Source organism: Myxocyprinus asiaticus, chromosome 21, assembly GCF_019703515.2.
Source record: "Myxocyprinus asiaticus isolate MX2 ecotype Aquarium Trade chromosome 21, UBuf_Myxa_2, whole genome shotgun sequence".
In the NCBI taxonomy this organism is placed as follows: Eukaryota; Metazoa; Chordata; class Actinopteri; order Cypriniformes; family Catostomidae; genus Myxocyprinus; species Myxocyprinus asiaticus.
The window spans coordinates 26,099,599-26,123,110 of record NC_059364.1 but is presented as its reverse complement, the minus strand read 5'-3'; the positions used below and the strand labels follow the sequence as shown (position 1 = coordinate 26,123,110).

General features: G+C 39.3%; 1 protein-coding gene across 4 annotated transcripts in view; it reads left to right on the top strand.

Annotated features, from left to right (window-relative positions):
- LOC127412491 (bifunctional heparan sulfate N-deacetylase/N-sulfotransferase 2-like) overlaps nucleotides 1-23,512 on the top strand; it is a 202,432-nt gene that overhangs the window by 167,406 nt on the left and 11,514 nt on the right. For all 4 annotated transcript variants that reach the window (XM_051648901.1, XM_051648900.1, XM_051648898.1 and 1 more), the window contains 5 exons: nucleotides 4,235-5,855; nucleotides 16,001-16,088; nucleotides 16,219-16,373; nucleotides 21,981-22,166; nucleotides 23,378-23,506. In XM_051648901.1, the coding sequence (XP_051504861.1) occupies nucleotides 4,836-5,855; nucleotides 16,001-16,088; nucleotides 16,219-16,373; nucleotides 21,981-22,166; nucleotides 23,378-23,506 (1,578 nt within the window). In that variant the 5' untranslated portion in view covers nucleotides 4,235-4,835. The remainder of the gene's footprint in view (nucleotides 1-4,234; nucleotides 5,856-16,000; nucleotides 16,089-16,218; nucleotides 16,374-21,980; nucleotides 22,167-23,377; nucleotides 23,507-23,512) is intronic.

Genomic DNA, 23,512 nt, shown 5'->3' with positions numbered 1-23,512 from the left:
CTCGCTCTAGCTCTCTTTCGCTCTGTTACCTGTTAGTATACACAGATAATATAATATTGAATTGGATACACTGATCTGAGTGTATCTGTTTTTATGACCTCATGAATTGTGATGTGTTGTAATGTAAGCCCACTATTTGTGTAAACTGGTGTTTGCATGTTTACTAGTGTGTATGATTTAAAACTGGTCAGCGAGGTTACAGTTCTCCCAGGCTAATAATAGCTTAGGTTTCTGTTTTAGGATGCTGCATTCTGCAAGGTTCACTGTGAGGTTGATAAATTTGATGCAGGTGAGCACTGCCACCATTCTGCTTTTCTCGCTATAATTCTGTGCCATCTCAGACAATTCATTATGAATTATTACATTAGGCTTCTCTGCACTTATTATTAGCTGTGACCAGACCCACATGGAATCTTTGTGCGCAGAACTCCACAGAAAACAGATGCGGATTTCTGCTGTTTATTACATATTTTGGCAAATTTTATAACTCTTTCCACTACCCTTCAAAGTGTACTACTCTCAACTTTGTTTTTAAATCCATTACTCAGAATTATGTGGATTTTTTTTTTCAAATCAGTGTAGAAATTTTATCTGGAGCGTAAAAGTAATGTGTAAATCTTTGCATCTTTTCAATCTCAACACTGTTTTGCGTTTCTCATTTTCTTCATTTCCCTCTCAGATCTCTTAGACAGGTGCCTTTGACCAAAGCTCAGGCTATGCTTGTTCATCTGTGGGAAAATACGATCCTTTAAGTGCTAGCCCTGATTTATTGTTACAGCTTGGCTGGCATTGATAATGTCATAGACTGACAGCTGGCCGTAAGCTGACAAAACCTCTCTTGGTGGAAGCAGAGGGAGAGACACGAGAAATGTCTGTTACCTTGCTTTCTTCTTCTAAGTAAATGTAAGATTATCCAATAATTCTCAAGTTTACCAAGAGTATATTCCAAATCGCACCTTTAACTCTCTGAGGTCTGAGGGTGTTTTGGGCCCTGGAGTAGTTTTGACATGCCTTGACATTTGTGCTTTTTTCAGTTGCTTAAAAACATATTAATGGCTAAAGTCTGATAACACTGTATTCAGCACAAACTGGGCTACAATAATATGTGAACAACATGTATGTACATGTTTGTATTTTTGAGAAAATAACGTTTATGCATGGTTTTTGAAAAAAAAAAAATTAAGTCACTGAAATAAGGCCATATAACAATATTTGTTCACAAGACTTTTGAGAACTGGATCTTGTAGCCTAGAGTTTTTGCTACAAAAATGATGTGAAAACCATCCTGATCACTCATTCATACAAAACAATATAGTCATTTAACTTTTGTAAGACACTGTTAGTGTTAGAAAGGTCATATGCGAGGAGACTTGGATGATCATGAATATTGATGTGATTCACACCTGAGGAGACAAAGACCCCTCCCCTGAGAGAGAATGAATGTGAGGAGACTTATTGATTGAATGTATTGTTTGTAGCTTATTCACAAAATCAAGTTTAAGTTAAAAGAAGTAATCTGACTATACATTTTCTTTACATAAGAAGACTTTACTTAAAAACTTTAGACCTACACTACCGTTTAAAAGTTTTTAGATCTGTAAGATTTTTTTAATGTTTTTACAAGAAGTCTCTTCTGCTCACCAAGACTGCATTTATTTGATCCAAAATACAGCAAAAACAGTGATATTGTGAAATATTTTTACAATTTAAAATAACTGTTTTCTATTTGAATTTATTGTAAAATGCAATGTATTCCTATGATCAAAGCTGAATTTTCAGCATCATTACTGCAGTCTTCAGTGTCACATGATCCTTCAGAAATCATTCTAATATGCTGATTTTCTAATATGGGCATATTTACAGCACATTTTACACATTTACACCCGAACAGATATTTGCAAGTATTATCATTGATGATAATGAGGCAGCAAAAACACTAGTTAAAATATAATCTAAACATTCATGTGATTTTTATATCATATTACATATCATATTTATATCATACAGCATACAATTTAAATACCTGCTTTAGCCGAAACAACATTTAAATGTAACTAAAACTTGCCTATTAGGACATATTTCAAATTTCAGTACTCTGAATCCTGGCTGGCAAGTCTGGAAATAGTCCAGCTAGTAAAATATGTCCATGTTTAAATAGCATGTCAACTAATGTAAGTAAAACTAAATGACTTACTCATCCGGAATTGTATCCTCGGCTGGATCAAGTCGCTCTTTAAAATGTAAAGGTTCATCGTTGGATCCCGCTCTTCTTCTTTACTATCCAGGACCATTTGTAGAGCTTCCTCACCTGTGTAGCGTGCCATCTTCCAAACGTGCAGGAAAGTGAATGAATATGATGATGAAACTTGATGTTTTTTAAGACACCTGTATGCCCAAAAATGAAGGAGTATTTTAAGTTGTTTCCGCTGTAATGTGGAAAAAATCCAGCAGGACGCGCCGTCGATATCAGAGGGTTAAATTACTCATCATCCACCATGCTGTGCTCTATTTAGGTCTTTGTGGGTCCAGGTCCTCCTTTAAAGCATAGTTTAAATACAAACAACTAGTTGATAAGACTTTTCAGTTATCTGTAAGGCCTTTTTTTAAAAATATTTTTTTTATCCTACCTTTAAAATAACCTTAATGGAGGACAAGTGCTCACTGAGGTTAAGGACTATTTTAGTCATAAGGGGAAAAAAACACTGATAGGCCGTTGAAATGTGGTGTTCCGCTTAAGCAGTCACACTAATGGCAAAATCACATGGCTGCTTGGAAGCATAAAGAATGATGCAGCAATTGGTTGGATAGTAGATTTAGTAATTTCTCACTCTCATAAGATGCTTCACTTACTTTAGCTGTGTTTAGCCACACAATATTTTATCATAGCTGTGTGTTATCCAATTTTAGGTCCTTTTTACTCAGCGGGTTTAATATGTAAATACTATTTATGGCTCTACATAAGTTTACAATAAATGTAAAAATATATGTATTGTTGCTTATTAAAGGAGCAATATGTAATATATTTACTGCACTAAAGCATAAAATGATCATATGTTATCAGAGATTTAGGAAGCATGCTAAGTTTAAATACTGGCTTTTCTAAAAACAATGCTAACAGCCAGTATATTCTACTTAGAAATGTCTGTTCCTGGCCAGAATTTCTGTTTGTATTTTGACCTGTGTGATCCCACCCACTGCCCATTTCCCAATAGTATTTTGACACCCGGGTTGCCAGATTTGATACAAGTTAACGGGCAAACACAGCACACTGAAGCCATGGAAGCCAGCAATACATCTCGCTAACATTGACAGAGCAATAAAAAATCCACATGAACTGGTTTATAATTTGCAAACAATAAAAACATTGCAAACATACAATAGTTTACAGTGTAAGTCGCTTGCCATTGTCATTTTGCTTATTTCTGTTACGTGCCCTCAACCTGGCAACCCACGTGAGCTTCGAGTCTGGGGAGGAGGGGGTGGGGTGACTACTCTCTCCAGTATTTTGAATTTGGACTGCAGTACCCATTTTAAACGCTTGATGTAAATGTTGCATATTGCTCCTTTAAGGCTACACGATTAGAGCCCACAATTATAAAAAAAAAAAAAAAAAAAAAAAAGTCATCAGGATTACAATTATGGTTGCTGCGATTAACTAATCATGAAAATGAAAGATTACAGCATTCCATTTAAATCTACTCCTGTTGCCTCAAAGGCTTCTATTTATAACATGTTTTTTGCAGCGGTTCAGTATTCTAACCAATCCCAAACATGTCCTTTAAGCAATGAAACAACAATGGCGAAATCAAAGATGCTTAAATGAGTCAGTCGATCCTAATGTGCAAGTTTTAAACAGTTTATTGCCCAGATTCTTCAGCTTAAGAACAAAAGTGAAAAGCATAGTTGGTAATTTGTAATTTTTTTTTTAATTTTGTGCACAGCTTTGCTTGCGGTCTAGATGGTAAATACACTGCAAACGATTACATAAAGTAATTGAGCTCAACCGTTCCCAGCTTGATTTGATGTGTAGCCTACATATGGCATGCAGTTGAACAAATAAGTATTTAATGTAACTTCTGTTAATCAACATTAACAATTACAATTACCATATCAAGGGGAATAATCGACAATTATGTTTTTTGTCATAATCGTGCAGCCCTGTTACTTATTGTCATATTTAAAATGAAATGTACTTGATGTAAAATGTTTTGACTGATTTGTTTTGAACTTTCAGGCTCTGACTTATCCTGCGCAATGGTCAATGTATCAGCTGTGCTGGGCCTCTGCAGGGGGCACTGTTCCCCAACCTGCCCCAGTGGAGAACACCCTCAGAGCACCCACTACTGAGGTCAACTGGGCAAGTGGAGCATCAGATCTCAAAGATCCCTCTGCACTAAAAGGCACATGCTTATCTGAACGCTCATTGCACAGCAACACTAAAGAAGTCATCAGAGTAGCAGCTGATCCTTTGGAGAGTGGTGGAGGAGGAGGAGTGTCAAGAGTGATCAAGAAACCCAATCCTCTTATCCCAAGCCCAAGATTCCAGCTAAGCGAGAGTGTACTCTGAGAACGTGTGGTGGGGGGTAGAAGAGGCAACTGACCTCATTGTAGGACTGGGGCTACAACGCACGTCATGGGCTATGGGGGCCATGGTGACTTAGCATAAATGGCTACTCCTGACCCAAAGCTTGTGCCAGTGTCTGCTGCTCAACCCTCTTCCTTTTTTCTTCTCTTTTCCTCACTGTCCTCCTCTTGCTGCGAACGCTGCAACTGTCACGCTCTCGTCCTTCCCTCTGCCCCCCTCTCTTCCCCAGTCCCACTTTCGCTCTGCAACCATGGGGTTGTGGAAGTTAGTGCGGGGTGTCAGGCAGCTCGAGCTCCACCGCCTCATCCTGGTGCTCATTGTCTTTTGCCTGTTCTCCATGGCTTTCCTGGCCTACTATGTCAGCAACAGCCCAAAAATAAAGGAGGCACCCCCTTTACCCTTTAGTGACTGTGGTGGGGTTGTTGCAGCCGCAGCAGGAGGGCAACGGGCTCCTCTTTTCCTGCCCCCTTTTACAGGCAGGCAGAGGACAGTCAAAGCAGTGGATAACTCACGAACAGAATCTGTAGTGCTGGTCTTTGTGGAGAGCATCTACTCTCAGCTTGGCCAAGAGATTGTGGCTATCCTGGAGTCCAGCCGTTTCCGTTACCATACGGAGATTGCGCCCAGCAAAGGTGACATGCCTACATTGATGGAGCGCGATGTTGGCCGCTATGCCTTGGTAATTTATGAGAATATTCTCAAGTATGTCAACTTGGATGCCTGGAATCGTGACCTGCTAGATAAGTACTGTGCTGAATTTGATGTAGGCATCATCGGTTTCTTCAAAGCCAATGAGAACTCGCTGCTCAGTGCCCAACTGAAAGGCTTCCCCCTTTTCCTGCATTCTAACCTAGGCCTGCGGGACTATCACATCAACCCTGCTGCCCCATTACTGTACATTACCAAACCCAACGAGGTGGAGCAGGGCCCACTCCCAGGCGATGACTGGACGGTCTTTCAGTCCAACCACAGCACCTATGAGCCTGTGCTCCTGGCCATCACAAAATCCTCAGAAGCATTGGCCCACCTTGGTCCCCACCGAGCCCTGCACGCCACTGTAGTTCAAGACCTAGGCCTTCACGATGGCATTCAAAGAGTGCTTTTTGGGAATAATCTGTCGTTTTGGCTTCATAAATTGGTTTTTGTGGATGCCATTGCCTATCTGACAGGGAAAAGACTCTGCCTGTCCTTGGAGAGGCATCTGCTGGTTGACGTGGATGATATATTTGTTGGAAAGGAGGGTACGCGAATGAAGGTGTTGGATGTGAAGGTGAGTGACTGCGATTTTCTTCCTACCTTGTTAAATGGAAGTTCTTTGGCTGTTCAGAATGTTGTTTACCTGTGAGCATTCACCAAAGAGGAACATTGATCTCTCAAAGTCTTTATCTCAGCCGTTTTGAAATTGACACCTCATGTAACGAGCAAAAAGTTTAGTAAAAGTATGTTCTCAAAATAAGTAACACAAATTGTGGTTGCACCCAGTTTGGCTGAGAGAAAACGGTACACAGATGCTTTGAGCACTGTGGTGTGATGACGATGCGAGGCTAAACAGCAAGTACTCAAAATAATGTGCTTGTTATAGCAAGGGATAATTGCTTTGTTTGGACAATGTGCTTGTTAACCCCCTATGTAATAGTGTCTTTGTCGAAAAGGCTGATTACATGAGACGAATGAATTTTTCCCATTTCTTATCAGATTGAGTAGAATTGGTTTGTAAGCCCTCGATAGCTGGAGGCTTATAAATATAAATGTCTAGGATACACTTCACTATTTATCACTATGTTTTAATGCAAAGAGAGACAGCACTTGGAGGTTGTCCACTATGAAGCCAGTCAAAGTAAATTAACAGTTCTAATGAGGAATAATAGGACAATTACGTCCCTTTTAAATTGACAACATTGAAATCACTGAGGAAGTAATGGAAGGTGGGACAGAAAAGGAGATGAAGTTGTCGCTTCAACAGAAGAAGCTGCCTTGTCTGTCTGCTTACTGAATCAATCAGGTAGTTAATTAGCCCACTATCAATTAAATTTGACAAAGTTAGCATCACTTGTTGCATATGCATGGGGTGTGGTTGCATTTATTGGTGATTGGTCCTTTGGAATTTTATATGACTTGATGTGCTGAAATGACTAGTTAAATCAATACAGTGGATGGACATCACTGTAACTAAACATCACTGAAAACTAAATTGCATATTCAGTAGGTTACAAATCATATCCACAAATTATCAACTCTTGTCAGTATGATGCATTGGTGAAGAGGTAAAACAAAATGGGGGACTGAGACAAATGGAAATACATGGAAAATACATACAACTCTGGTGAAAATATAAGTACCAAAGACAGAAAAATTACTGAAATTAATACTTGCTGTTAAATGTAAGTTAAACAGTATCAGTATATATTTTGTTGTTGTTAGTTTTTACAAACAGAGGGAGTCAATAGCATGCCACAGATGCTGTTGATAAAGCGTAAGTTGTATTTAATCCTGAATATTCTTTTTTTTGGGGGGGGCGATTTTTTTCCCCTTTTTCTCCCAATTTGGAATGCCCAATTCCCAATGCGCTCTAAGTCCTCATGGTCGCATAGTGATTCGCCTCAGTCCGGGTGGCGGAGGATGAATCCCAGTTGCCTCCGTGTCTGAGACGGTCAACCCGCGCATCTTATCACGTGGCTTGTTGAGCGCGTTGCCACGGAGACATAGCGCGTGTGGAGGCTTTACGCCATCCACCGCGGCAACCACGCTCAATTCACCATGCGCCCCACCGAGAACAAACCACATTATAGCGACCACGAGGAGGTTACCCCATGTGACTCTACCCTCCCTAGCAACCGGGCCAATTTGGTTGCTTAGGAGACCTGGCTGGAGTCACTCAGCACGCCCTGGGATTCGAACTAATGAACTAGCGAACTCAAGGGGTGGTAGCCAGCGTATTTTACCACTGAGCTACCAAGGCCCCGAACCCTGAATATTCTTAAACTTTTAAAAGGAAATAAGCGTCCGATAGGGAAAAAGTGAAAAAGTGAATACATACACAAGCACAAGAACTTCACTGATCTTCTTCAGTGTGTCTGATATCAACATGCAGAGACACAGATGACAAGCACACACATCTGAAGCTCAGGTTAATACTAAAATAATGAAGAATTCTGCTTGAATGTTGGATTTGGGCTTGGATCAAATTTCAGCTGCATCTGGGAGAAACAGTGCACTGTTTTTTCCTGTGCTTTGTCTTTTATGACATTTTTTGCTGTTTATTATCATGCAGTAATACACTGACATAGTGATTTATGTATGTCGTCATGAAATCAGAGACCCTTCCCTCAAAATCCAAATACAAGTGATCAAAGGAGATGCATTTGAGATGCATGATGATATCAGGTGGAAACAGGAATGCGTCTCGGCTGACCACATGTAATCGGATCAATGAAAATGTATCTTAATACCAAGTGGAAACAGGGCCTTATACATTTGCTGCTGTTTATTAATTATTGATGAAATAATTGTTAAAAATGCATGTACCATTTTTCTATGTCTTCCTCTTGCAATCATTCTTAATCATAATGGTTACTGGGGACAGTACCTTGGAGCAAGGACACAGTTTTAAGTTCATCCATGTTTTCCTGTTTTCCGCATATAGCATAAAAACATAACTGTTTTGCAAGAATATACAGTATGTGTAACAGACAGATTATCCACCAATAGAGTTTTTTTTATTTTGTTTTTTTTTTATTTTTTTGTCAGCTTTTTATGGCAGTATACACTGATCAGCCACAACATTAAAACCACCTGCCTAATATTGTGTAGGTCCTCCTCGTGTCGCCAAAACAGCACCAACACGCATCTCAAAATAGCATTCTGAGATGATATTCTTCTCACCACAATTGTACAGAACGGTTATCTGAGTTACCGTAGACTTTGTCAGTTCGAACCAGTCTGGCCATTCTCTGTTGACCTCTCTCATTAACAAGGCACTTCCATCCACAGAACTGCCATCACTGGATGTTTTTTTGTTTTGTTTTTGGCACCATTCGGAGTAAATTCTAGAGACTATTGTGTGTGAAAATCCCAGGAGATCAGCAGTTACAGAAATACTCAAATCAAATCTGGCACCAACAATCATGCCAAGTCATTGAGATCAAATTTTTTCCCCCATTCTGATGGTTGATGTGAACATAAACTGAAGCTCCTGACCCGTATCTGCATGATTTTATGCACCTGATGCCACACGATTGGCTGATTAGATAATCACATGGATGATTGCTGGTGCCAGATGGGCTGGTTTGAGTATTTCTGTAACTGCTGATCTCCTGGGATTTTCACACCCAACAGTCTCTAGAATTTATTCTGAGTGGTGCCAAAAACAAAAAAACATCCAGTGAGGGGCAGTTCTACGGATGGAAACACTTGTTGATGAGAGAGGTCAACAGAGAATGGCCAGACTGGTTCAAACTGACAAAGTGTATGGTAACTCAGATAACTGCTCTGTACAATTGTGGTGAGGAGAATATCATCTCAGAATGGTTTTAATGTTGTGGCTGATCGATATATGTCATGCCAGCTGGCCTCTGAGCAAGTGGGCTGTAATCACCTCAGGCAGTGTTGCTGCATAGAAAACTCAAACAAACCATGTCTAATGGTGGGCTAATCTCATCTATTCTTACTCCATGGGCTTTCTCGGCAGTGCCTATAAGCACTAAAGCTTATTTCCACCTACTCACAGACCCATGCATACATTGTCCATACTCCACACATACACGCAGATAGCTCTTCTTCCTGAAAAGAGAACGTAATTAACTCGCATGTAATTCATGTAATTCAGATGAATATGCTGGGTTGTTTAAAAATATAATAGGTGTAATTTAGTTGTAATGGGCCCGTTTTCAACAGTCATTACGGTAGTAAATCTGATCTGCTGTACAGTTAGAGACAGAGAGGACAAAGATGCTGCACACAGATGTAAAAAGGAATTAAACAACAAATAAAAATGCAAACACAAATCTGAGTGTACTTGATGTAATGAAAGTCGTGGCAGTCAGAAAGTGTGTGGAGAGATAATGCACACTTTCAGTTTGAGCGATAATGCACACATGGGGTAACCTCCTCGTGGTCGTGATTAGGGGTTCTCGCTCTCAATGGGGCACATGGCAATTTGTTTGTGGATCGCGGAGAGTAGCATGAGCCTCCACATGCTGTGAGTCTCCGCGGTGTCCTGCACAGCAAGTCACGTGATAAGATGCACGGATTGACTGTCTCAGAAGCGGAGGCAAGTGAGAATTGTCCTCCACCACCCAGATTGAGGTGAGTAATCATGCCACCACGAGGACCTACTAAGTAGTGGGAATTGGGTATTCCAAATTGGGAGAAAAGGGATTAAAAAAAAAAAAAAAAAGACATTTCAGGTAGGGAAAAGCTGCAAGACATCTGGGTCCGTATTAACAAAAAATTTTAATGCTAAAAGTAGCTCCTAACTTGGAAATTTAGGAGCAATTCTTAAAAATGAGGGGTGTGTCACTCCTAATTTTAGGACTCTTCTCCTAAAATGTTTTATCTAAGAGCAATTCATGGATCTCCTAAACACATGACTTCGAAGTTGTCCTTAGGACACCTTAATCCCTAAGAATGAATAGTAAACAATCCAAAGCATGGCTGCGTTTGTCAGTGTATAAGAAAATTATGATAACATTGACCTTTTAAAAAGGCATCCCCTGAATCGCAATCAAGTCATTGTATTTTAATATTATAATATTGACTTTTGTTTATAATAAGTTTTGCCTGGATCACGATTGTGTTTTCATTATTATAAACATAGTTATAGATGCAGTTACCTCTCCAACGAACCGAAACAACCCAATTATACTGGAGATAAAGGTTTTGACAACCCTGCTCTCCCTGGCCACAGACAAAATGTGATACTGTAGAACAAAAGAATTGGGAATTTCTGTGTCATACGTTAGCAGAATCAACAATAATAAATTATAAATGCCCTCTCCAGACCACACGTCTTCCATCAATTCAGAGCGTATGTTTTCCTACATTTCCTATGTTTTCCCATTCATGGCCATCGCTGGGCTACACATTGTATTTGACGTAACATGCGATTATTGCACCAACACAGGATGAAGACTTGTTCGTCAACCTTAATTCCACAGGATCAATGCAAAAGTAGTTTTTGATACCCAGTACAAGGTCATCAACGTTGTTGCCAAGTGCCCTGGCTCCACTTATGACTCATACATCCTAATGGAGGCGTACTTGACTATTTTCTATTAGCTATGTGTATTAAATAGAAACCCATTATTATTGTTAAACTTTTCTTTCTTTCTTTCTTTCTTTCTTTCTATCTGTCTAGCACTCTTTCTGTCTTTTCTATTAATCTGTTTATCTATCTCTTTTTTTTTTCTATATCTCTATCTATTTATCACAGCACCAGTGCCATAATACTGCCACGGACTTGAGCTTCATAATGCTGGTGCAACCAAAATCTTTTCCATACAGTTGTATGTACGTACCTGATGCTTATACAGTCATCGTCAGTGTTTGGCTCACATCTAAAATTCGAATGCATTTTAGCTTTCAAATTTTTTTAGCTTAAATTCGACAAATATTAGCATTTTAATTTGCCAGCTTTATTGGCCAATTGCAGTGTTAAAATATCAGTGATCAGCATCAGCCTCAAATTTTCTGATCGATGCACCACTACTTAATTTTAGAATTTAGAGAATGTACAAGTCACACAGATGTTTTCATTAGTAGATGGTTTGGTCTTTGAATCTGTTTAAATTGCTCAATCACTTGCATTAGCGAGGCTAATCATCATCAGCAGACTATCTTAACACCATGCAGTGTTTCAGTTCCTAATAAGGGTACCGGCCAACAGGTGTTTACTTTATTTTCTTACATTTGTCACTTATCGGGTGTTACATTTGGACCCTGATTTCCTCTATATACTGAATATTAAGGGTGATGTATAGTTAGCTTGAAAATGCTATGTTAGTTTTTGCAGTTTGTTGCAAGTTTGAGCTTGACAGAACAGTATTAGTCAAGAGGCTTCACATGACCACTGAGTGGTAGCTGTATTAGACTGTATAGGAATAAGAGATAATCTTCAAGGGAACAAATTCTGCAAGGGAAGGTGTCCACTTTCCAAATATGATCCCTTTGCCAGAAGTGAATTTAGACAGAGATTGTTGTGCATCCAGTCAATCTGTCTGCATGAGTTGAATCCTGTCATAAAGGTTTGAGTAGTACATTTAAGAAGGACAGTTTTTATAGTCATAAGCGGTTTTTGGCTGTGTCCAGTGTGTCCATTTCTCCCCATTTCTGACCTGTAACCTTCCCTCACTCAGTCTAGGAATTGCTCTCAGAGAGAGATGTTGGGTGAACCAAAGTCTTAGAGGTGAACAAATCAGACTAATCCTAAGAAGTAAACAGGATCCAGGTGTTTTTGTTTCTCGACACAGGCCCTTTTTCTTTGTCATAAGCTGTGGAAGCTATGTAAGAAAAAACAAATTATGCCATTTTAAATATATAAATGTATTTATTTTCAAACCAACTGCCCTTTTAACAAATCGTGAAAGTGTTGATTGATTCACTCTATTGACAAGGTTCCCACGCGTCCTGGAAAACCTTGAAAACCTGGAATTTTGCTATGCGGTTTTCCAGTCATGGAAAAGTTATGGAAAATGATAAAAATACCGAAATGTCCTGGAAAATATTTTAATGTGATAAACTGTCATTAACAAGGTTTTTTTTTTGTTGTTTTTTTTGTTTGTTTTGTTTTTATGTACAAAACATGGTAACGATCTGGACTCGGAATTGGTGTCAAATACAAAAAAAAATAGAAAATATTCTTTTTTTTTTCACTGCCGGCTGCTATATGTTGTGAAACAACATCAGCGGTTGACTGTCATGAACGAAGCCATGTCACATACATTCTCTGCCCATCTGTTGTCTTCTCTACTTTGCTCTGTGGAAATTGTTTAAGAAAGTGTTTATATAATGCAAAATCGAGTTGTAAACTTAAAGCTAGAGTATGCAATTTATACCAGAAGCATTTTTTGTTATACTGGTTGAAAGTCTCTTTGCATCCTGAAAGCAATCAATAAATCAAGTGCTCTGATAATAAAAAACAAATCCATTATCTTTGGCCGTCACAGGCCTGTAAAAGGCCCGTCCAATCATTTCATTCAGCCTGAATGCTATGATTGGATGGCCTGCCTGCCTGTCTAACTATGTACCTTCCTACCTCCGTGCACTCTGCCCGTGCACTCAATGGTGTGAGTTGGGGGTGGGACTATCTGACTGTTTGAACAACTGCAGGCAAGGGGCATATTCGGAAAGCTGTTTTGAAAACATTTATTTTTGCAATTCCATTTGGCGGCGCTAGTGTCGCAGAAATTACATACTCCAGCTTTAAGATAATGACAATGGTTGGACCGCATATTTGGTGATGCGTCCTTTACACCTCAGGATGTGAATTCATTTTTAATAATGCAATAATCAGAGCTCATTTATACTGCGTTTACCACATGTAGGACCCAGTGATTTCTGAGATGCAGAAAACATGGATGGTAATCACAGAATCCAGTCATAAAAATGGCAATAGCCATCCTGTATTTAGGATGAAAATTAATGTTTGAATGCACAATTAATCAAATTAATATCACAATATTTCCTCGTCTGATTATTAAACCGCAAAAGACTGCGATTTAAATAAAATAAATAATATGCAGTTGCTGCGGGCTTCAGAATTAATGTGTGAATCCATCTGCTCGTGCACTGAAAACACTGCATCATGATCATAATGTACTCTATGTTTTGTAGATGTGAGAGAGCAGAGCGCTCTAAAGTGTACAGACTATATATGTATTTAATTATATCACAGCCTTTTGGGTTTTAAAAATCACACTGGGCCATGTAGCAAACTACTTTTCCAGAGGTGAGAAACTTCAATCAAAACACACAGAAACACCAAAATAAAAGCTTGATTTAGATGGACGTGTGAAATGGGACAAAAAGGCAAAGAAATACACTGGCGGCCAAAAGTTTGGAATAATGTACAGATTTTGCTGTTTCGGAAGGAAATTGGTACTTTAATGCACCAAAGTGGCATTCAACTGATCACAAAGTATAGTCAGGACATTACTGATGTACAAAACAGCACCATCACTATTTGAAAAAAGTCATATTTGATCAAATGTAAACCTAGCCTCATTTCCAGCAGCCATCACTCCAACACCTTATCCTTGAGTAATCATGCTAAATTGCTAATTTGGTACTAGAAAATCACTTACCATTATATCAAACACTGCTGAAAGCTATTTGGTTTGTTAAATGAAGCTTAACATTGTATTTGTGTTTGTTTTTGAGTTGCCACAGTATGCAATAGACTGGCATGTCTTAAGGGTCAATATTAGGTCAAAAATGGCAGAAAAAAAAAAAGAAATGGCTTTCTCTAGAAATTCATCAGTCAATCATTGTTTTGAGGAATGAAGGCTATACAATGCTTGAAATTGCCAAAAAAAAATGGAAGATTTCATACAAAAAAGGTGTACACTACAGTCTTCAAAGACAAAGGACAACTGGCTCTAACAAGGACAGAAAGAGATGTGGAAGGCCAGATGTACAACTAAACAAGAGGATAAGTACATCAGAGTCTCTAGTTTGACAAATAGATGCCTCACATGTCCTCAGCTGACAGCTTCATTGAACGCTATCCGCTCAACACCAGTTTCATGTACAACAGTAAAGAGAAGACTCAGGGGTGCAGGCCTTATGGGAAGAATTACAAAGAAAAAGCCACTTTTGAAACAGAAAAACAAAAAGAAAAGGTTAGAGTGGGCAAAGAAACACAGACATTGGACAACAGATAATTGGAAAAGAGTGTTATGGATCTTAACCCCATTGAGCTTTTGTGGGATCAGCTAGACTGTAAGGTGCGTGAGAAGTGCCTGATAAGACAGCCACATCTATGGCAAGTGCTACAGGAAGTGTGGGGTGAAATGTCACCTGAGTATCTGGACAAACTGACAGCCAAGGATCTGCAAAGCTGTCGTTGCTGCATGTGGAGGATCTTTTGCTGAGAACTCTTTGAAGTAGTTTAAGAAGTTCTGATAAAAAATAAAAAAATAAAATAAATTTGTAATAGTAATTTTTCACGTTATTAATGTCCTGACTATACATTGTGATCAGTTGAATGCCACTTTGGTGAATAAAAGTACCAATTTCTTTCCATAAGAGCACAATCTGAACATTATTCCAAACTTTTGGCCGCCAGTGTATACAATACTACTGTTTATATGTACTACTAAAAGAAAAATAAAAAAAATAACCCAATGTTATGTTAAATAAATTTAAAGTAGTTCTATTGTCATTTGATTAAAGATTTAACAAATTCATTTGAATAGACACAAACTGTTGAATACGTAATTCAAAAAAATGACCATCTAATAACCACAATATACAGCATGACTGCTCGTGTGTTTTTGCTTAAATATTACACCGGTTGGGCTCATAAAATGACCTGGAATTATCCTGGAAAATTGTGCCTTAAAAAGAGTGTGGGAACCCTGTATTGAATTTGCCACAAACTCTGTCCTCCCTGGCCAACCCCTTGTGTTCCCAGATTGTCATAAAAACAGCAGGATTATACCGACATGCTGAGCAAACACACTCAAGGCAGAATAAATATTGGATACACGTACTCAGGGACACGGCTGCTCTTAAATCAGCGTAAAATGCCATCTCTTCATAGCGAAACAGCAACCTTCTCTTCCCAGCAGCACGACTTGATTTGTGATATCGTCGCATCTATCGCCTCGGCTTTGTGTTAGATTTGTGCGCAAAGAGACACTATCTTTCCTGCCGTCTGATTTGTGCTGGAACAGCGCTGTAATTCGCTTATACGCCCGTATCACTCTCAAGGTTTGAAGGGCTTGATGGCAGGATCATTTTGTATTTCAAGCCTCACAGCGCCATCATTAGCTAGATGTGTGCACCGATGCTAAGTTATGAAATGTGTTCATTTCGCAAGGATGAGTTGAGATTTATGTTAAGACTGCAGCTTCCTTCAGCGCATTTGACCCGCCTGTGGGTAGAGGAGATTTGAATGCAAATGCATATTTCTCATCCCACTCAGTCTGTTGATATGGCTGATGGCCTGCAAGTTCTTTTCCTTATGTTGGGCTGCATTGGCACCACACTGCCATCTATTGGAGACTTTAAACAATTTATTTAGATTATGTATTTATGTGAATGCCTATGGTCATAGAGTGATTCTTTTAACACCGTTGTTGATGTTTTTGCCTTTGAGCACAGCTCAGAATAAAGTCAGATTATGTGACTCGTTTGTTTTCGTTTTTGGTAAAACACTAATCTTAGTTATTAAAGTGACTCTTCTTCATTTTCAAGGCTTTGCTCAACACACAGAATAAACTACGGACAGTAGTTCCCAACTTCACCTTCAATCTTGGCTTCTCTGGGAAGTTCTACCATTCAGGTACTTATTCTTTTTCTTCATCTGTTGTTTTGAGGGTCTCTTTAATCCTTTCCGACCCACATCTAAGGTTTTACTATTAAACTTGCATGGTATCTGTATTAACCTGACTTTTGTGTGTTGCTGTGTGCAGGTACTGAGGAAGAAGATGAAGGTGATGACATGCTGTTGCAGCACAGGCATGAGTTCTGGTGGTTTCCACACATGTGGAGTCACATGCAGCCTCACCTCTTTCACAATGTCAGTGTGTTGGCGGAGCAGATGAGACTCAACATGCAGTTTGCACAGGTTAGTTGTGACTCTCACTGTGACATTATGCAACTTAAAGTTTTTTAATATCTGTGCATCTAGCAGCACCAAAGAGTTTTGCAGAAATGATTGCTTACAGAGAGAGACTCTCAAACATTTCCTTCCATTGTCTGATCAAACAGGTAGTCCTGCCCCAAACTTTCGCCATTGGTTCAGCCTACAGTGCATCCAGAAAGTATTCACAGTGCTTCACTTTTTCCACATTTTGTTATGTTACAGCCTTATTCCAAAATGGATTAAATTCATTATTTTCCTCAAAATTCTACAAACAATACCCCATAATGACAACATGAAAGAAGTTTGTTTGAAATCTTTGCAAATTTATTAAAAATAAAAAATGAAACAAATCACATGTACATAAGTATTCACAGCCTTTGCCATCACACTCAAAATTGAGCTCAGGTGCATCCTGTTTCCACTGATCATCCTTGAGATGTTTCTACAACTACAGGAGTCCACCTGTGGTAAATTCAGTTGATTGGACATGATTTGGAAAGGCACACACCTGTCTATATAAGGTCCCACAGTTAACGGTGCATGTCAGAGCACAAACCAAGCCATGAAGTCCAAGGAATTGTCTGTAGACCTCCGAGACAGGATTGTATCGAGGCACAGATCTGGGGAAGGATACAGAAAAATTTCTGCAGCATTGAAGGTCCCAGTGAGCACAGTAGCCTCCATCATCCGTAAATGGAAGAAGTTTGGAACCACCAGGACTCTTTCTAGAGCTGGCCGCCCAGCCAAACTGAGCAATCGGGGGAGAAGGGCCTTAGTCAGGGAGGTAACCAAGAACCCGATGGTCACTCTGACAGAGCTCCAACGTTTCTCTGTGGAGAGAGGAGATCCTTCCAGAAGAACAACCATCTCTGCAGCACTCCACCAATCAGGCCTGTATGGTAGAGTGGCCAGACGGAAGCCACTCCTCAGTAAAAGGCACATGACAGCCCGCCTGGAGTTTGCCAAAAGGCACCTTAAGGACTCTCAGACCATGAGAAACAAAGATTGAACTCTTTGGCCTGAATGGCAAGCGTCATGTCTGGAGGAAACCAGGCACCGCTCATCACCTGGCCAATACCATCCCTACAGTGAAGCATGGTGGTGGCAGCATCATGCTGTGGGGATGTTTTTCAGCAGCAGGAACTGGGAGACTAGTCAGGATCGATGGAAAGATGAATGCAGCAATGTACAGAGACATCCTTGATGAAAACCTGCTCCAGATCGCTCTGGACCTCAGACTGGGGCGAAGGTTCATCTTCCGACAGGACAACGACCCTAAGCACACAGCCAAGATAACAAAGGAGTGGCTCCGGGACAACTCCGTGAATGTCCTTGAGTGGCCCAGCCAGAGCCCAGACTTGAACCCGATTGAACATCTCTGGAGAGATCTGAAAATGGTTGTGCACCGACGCTCCACATCCAACCTGATGGAGCTTGAGAGGTCCTGCAAAGAAGAAAGGGAGAAACTGCTCAAAAATAGGTGTGCCAAGCTTGTAGCATCACACTCAAAAAGACTTGAGGCTGTAATTGGTGCCAAAGGTGCTTCAACAAAGTATTGAGCAAAGGCTGTGAATACTTATGTACATGTGATTTATTTTTTTCTTTGTTTTTTTATTTTTAATAAATGTTAATAAAGATTTCAAACTTCTTTCACGTTGTCATTATGGGGTATTGTTTGTAGAATTTTGAGGAAAATATGAATTTAATGAATTTAATCCATTTTGGAATAAGGCTGTAACATAACAAAATGTGGAAAAAGTGAAGCGCTGTGAATACTTTCCGGATGCACTGTATGTTACTGTATCATCTTAAGTGGAAAGGAGGATAAAAATCTATGCTTAAAAAATGATAATTCTGTCATCAGTTACACACCCTCATGTTGTTCCAGATTTGTAAGACTTTCTTTCTTTCATCGAATGCAAAAGGAGCTGTTAGACAGAATGTTAAGGACAGACCTTTCACTTTCATTGCATATTTTTCTCATACAATGAAAGTGAATGGTGACTGAGGCTGTCGGAGTCCCTAACATTCTGTCTAACATCTCCCTTTGTGTTCCATGAATGAAGGAAAGGATGAACAAATGATGAAAGAATTTTAATTTTTAAAGGAACTTACCTTTTAAACAAACAATGTTAAAATCACCAGAGAGCTGCAGTGTTTACACTCTTTGGGAAAATCAAGGTATTTACAGGGTTCCCACACGTCCTGGAAAACCAATGCAGTTTTCAAGTCATGGAAAATGAGAAAAATACCTAATTGTCCTGGAAAATTATTATTTGTTCTGGAAAATATTTTAGTATAGTAAAACTGTCTGTGTTGCTACATGTACAAAAACATGGTAACGATCGGGATTCTTGATAGGCCTCAAATTCACAAATTTATGTAGTTTTTTGTGAATTTGCCATAGGTTACGCATTCTGAAACAACATCAATGGTTGACTGTCATGAAAGAAGCCCTCTCTCGTGCATTTTCTACTTATTTGCTGTCAGCTCTGCTTTACTCAACCGTACTGATACGGTGCAAAATATTTTATTTGTATTATTTTCAGCAAGTGTTAACTAGAAAAACATTTAAGTTTTAAACTTGAGACAATGACAGTGGTCGAACTGCAGATTTTTTTTTTTTTACAAATGAATTAACACGCATAGGTGATAGCATGGTGATGCGTCCTTTACACCTTGGGATGTAAAGTAATTACTTTTTTCAGAGTCCACTTATACCGTGGTTACCACATGTAGGGCCCTATGATTTCTGTGAAGGGAAAACATGGACGAAATCACTGAATACAGTCATAAAATGGCAAAAAAAAAAAAAAAAAAATGTGGAATTTCATATACACCGATCAGCCACAATATTAAAACCACCTGCCTAATATTGTGTAGGTCCCCCTCGTGCCGCCAAAACAGCGCCAACCCGCATCTCAGAATAGCATTCTGAGATGATATTCTTCTCACCACAATTATACAGAGCAGTTATCTGAGTTACCGTAGACTTTGTCAGTTCAAACCAGTCTGGCCATTCTCTGTTGACCTCTCTCATCAACAAGGCATTTTCATCCACAGAACTGCCGCTCACTGGATGTTTTTTGTTTTTGTAGTAAATTCTAGAGACTGTTGTGTGTGAAAATACAAGGAGATCAGCAGTTACAGAAATACTAAAACCAGCCCGTCTGGCACCAACAATCATGCCTCAGTCCAAATCACTGAGATCACATTTTTCCCCATTCTGATGGTTGATGTGAACATTAACTTAAGCTCCTGACCCGTATCTGCATGATTTTATGCACTGCACTGCTGCCACACGATTGGCTGATTAGATAATCGCATGGATGATTGTTGGTGCCAGATGGGCTGGTTTGAGTATTTCTGTAACTGCTGATCTCCTGGGATTTTCACACACATCAGTCTCTAGAATTTATTCTGAGTGGTGCCAAAAACAAAAAACAAACAGTGAGCGGCAGTTCTGTGGATGGAAACGCCTTGATGAGAGAGGTCAACAGAGAATGGCCAGACTGGTTTGAACTGACAAAGTCTACGGTAACTCAGAATAACCACAATGTACAATTGTAGTGAGAAGAATATCATCTCAGAATGATATTCTGAGATGCGGGTTGGCGCTGTTTTGGCGGCACGAGGGGGACCTACACAATATTAGGCAGGTGGTTTTAATGTTGTGGCTAATCGGTGTATTTGGGATGAAAATGAATTTTTGAATGCAAAATTAATCAAATTAAAATCGCGATATGTCCTAGTGTGACCGCAAAAGGCTGTGATTTAATTTAATAAATATATCATCTGTATGTGCTGCGCCCTTCAAAATGAATGTGTGAAGCCAGCCGCTCATACACTGAAAACACCACATCATGAGAAAGTGAGAGTGAGTGCTCTAAAGCATGCAGCACAAACACTGTTTATTTTTAATATAATAATAATAATTATAATAATGTATTAAAGCACTATCTAACATTTTTGATGTTCTGTTGTGCAGCACTTCATTTGACAAAAAATATTTCCAGTGTTTCAGATAGTGCTGAATCGATTTCGTACAAAAGCACTTAATTTGATAAAAAAAAAAAAAGAATGCAATGTTATGCTGAAAAATTAAATTAATAAAAATGATTTGTTTGATTAGACACCCTTTTGATAATAAAATGTAATTAAACTGTTGAATACAGAACTCAGACCATCCAATAACCACAATATACATCATGACCTCTGGTGTGTTTTTGCTTCAAAAGTCAAAAATGGGTGTAAACATAACACCAGATAGGCACATAAAATGTCCTGGAAAATTGTACCTTGAAAAGAGTGGGAACCCTGATTTAGTGGCTTGCTTAATGTTGTTGCACAGTAACCTGGAATAGAAGAAAATATTTTAACATTGGAAAAAAAAAATCACACTTCACCTGTACTGTTTGACCAAACATTTTCCATTTTCTTAGATTTTGTGCGTGTTAGTCACCGGGAAGTGCATTTTGTTCCTTCATCATTGTGTTACTATTTATGGGTATTATTGCTGCCGTCACAGAGGTGCAAGTATTGATTCTCTGCCCGCCAGCTTTATCTCTTGTTGGTCTTTCATTATAGATTTGTATTAGCACTTTTTCATTGGCTCGGTGGGATTCTCTTTGACCTTGACTCAGTGTGTATCCGCTGCAGAAGATAGTGAATTTGGGCTGTTGAAACGAGCCCACCCTGGTGTAATGATGGTCATTGGAGTGAGATATGGACCACAGGCAGACAGAGAGAGAGCGAGAGAGAGAGCACGCTGTGAATAATAAACCAACCCTTTCCTCCTATCACTAACCCCTCTGTCACATCCTGTCTTTAAAGCAGACACTGACATATGCCTTCTCTAGCACTATGCTCAATGGAGAATAGACAGCTCCTTCATCAAGGTTTAATGAGCCTGCAAAGGGCTCTCCTTAGCCAGGGCTTGTGGATCTCACAGTCTGGTCTTCAAGAAGGGAAGAACACACATAGAGTTCTTAAAGTGGCAGGTGAATACAAACACCTTGGACTTGCCTATATGCTGCCTCAGTGTTGCTGTAAACTCATCTGAGGTGGTGTGCTTGTATACCACCCTCCTGTGGTGAGAGAAATAACTACGCCCCCTGACACACTTAAGATCGTCCCTCTGCAGAGAGGCATAATCAAAAGCTTCTTTCCTGCATGCCTCCTGATGACACGACTTGTTAGCGGTGTCTCTAATGCATCTTGTATCGACTTTTCTCCTCTGTTTTACTCCCATTCACCCTGCAAGTTTTGGTAATGCAATTGCCAAGAGTGAATTGAAAGGGATAGTTCACCCAAAAATGAAAACTGTCATCAGTTACTCACCCTCATGTTGTTCCAAACTCTTATGACTTTCTTTCTTTGATGGAAAGGAGATGTTATACAGAATGACATCTTCAGTCACCATTCACTTTCATGTGACTGAGATTAAGATACTGCAAAGATCTCTTCTTGTGTTCCACTGAAGGTGTGTAACTGATGACACAATGTAAATTTTGGGGCAAACTATCCCTTTAATGTAGTTGGTATCAAGATTGATCGTTGAAGCATTTTCTCTGTTTCTCCCCATTACAGGAGCACGGTATTCCCACAGACATGGGGTACGCTGTGGCCCCACACCATTCAGGGGTGTATCCTGTACACAGCCAACTATATGATGCCTGGAAGAACGTATGGGGGATCACAGTGACCAGCACAGAAGAATATCCCAACCTGAGACCTGCACGCCATCGCAGAGGCTTCATCCATCGTGGAATAAAGGTAAAAATGATGTGCAATGCATTTCCACTTCAATGTAAAACTCCACAATCCAGTACAAAAAAAAGCAAGAGGAGAAAAAGACAGTAAACCATGTTACATTGTGGTAAATATTACAAATGCTGGGCCTCATTCATGAATCATACATAAAATCATAAAAACATTCTTAAAGGGATAGTTATGCAAAAATGAAAATACTCTCATAATTTACCTACCCTCATACCATTCCAGATGTGTATGACTTTCATTCTTCTGCTGAACACAAAGATTTTTAGAAGAATATTTCAGCTCTGTAGGTCCTTACAATGCAAGTGAATGGTGGCCAGAACTTTGTAGCTCCAAAAATCACTTAAAAGAAACATAAAAGTAATTCATATGACTCCAGTGGTTAAATCTATATCTTCGGAAGCGATATGATAGGTGTGTTTGAGAAACCGATAAAAAATATACGTCCTTTTTTACTCTAAATATCCACATTCACTTTCACATCTGAAAGTGAAAGTGGAGATTTGAAGTAATAAAAGGAATTACATTTTAAACTGTTTCTCACCCACACCTATCATATCGCTTCCGAAGATATGGATTTAACCACTGTCGTATGGACTACTTTTATGTTTCTATAAATATTCACATTTAATCTCATTTAATTAAATTTATGTAAAACCTATGTAAGTAGGTTTTGTGAAGAATTTCCACAGAAAAATCTCTCTGTTTCTCATGAATTAGGACCAGTGTTTTTTTAATCCTTTAAATGTTATATGTGTCCTGGGAGATACAAACATTTGAGAGGCAATTAACTTGGCATAAAAACATACAATTCTTTTCTAAAAGTAACATGGCAGCATTCTGAAAAAAGGCTGCTGACCTCTAGCTAATTGTTATTTTCATGGGAAATACATATTGTGAAATTGAAAGCAATGTCTTGAAGAAAAACATGGAAGCTGTTATTTGAGTCCTAATGTGTTGGAAAATGTCAAATTAATTTGCTGAGGATTTTTTTTATACTCCTACCCTTTTCAGTGTTAAAAGTAAATGCTGTTATTGTAGTCTGAGCATAAATTAAGCCCACTGTCATCATCAGATAGAATGACTTATGGCAGTTTCATTCATTCCAATAAAACCGTCTTGGCCATTCAGACTGAGTATGTCTGTCTAATGTCTGAAGCAAAATTAAGTGCTGTCTGTACCATTCTCTAACCTTCCACTGTTTGCAGGTGTTGCCCAGGCAGACATGTGGCCTTTTTACTCACACCATCTTCTATAATGAGTACCCCGGAGGCTCGCGCGAGCTGGACAAAAGCATCCGTGGAGGAGAACTCTTCCTCACCGTCCTTCTTAACCCTGTTAGT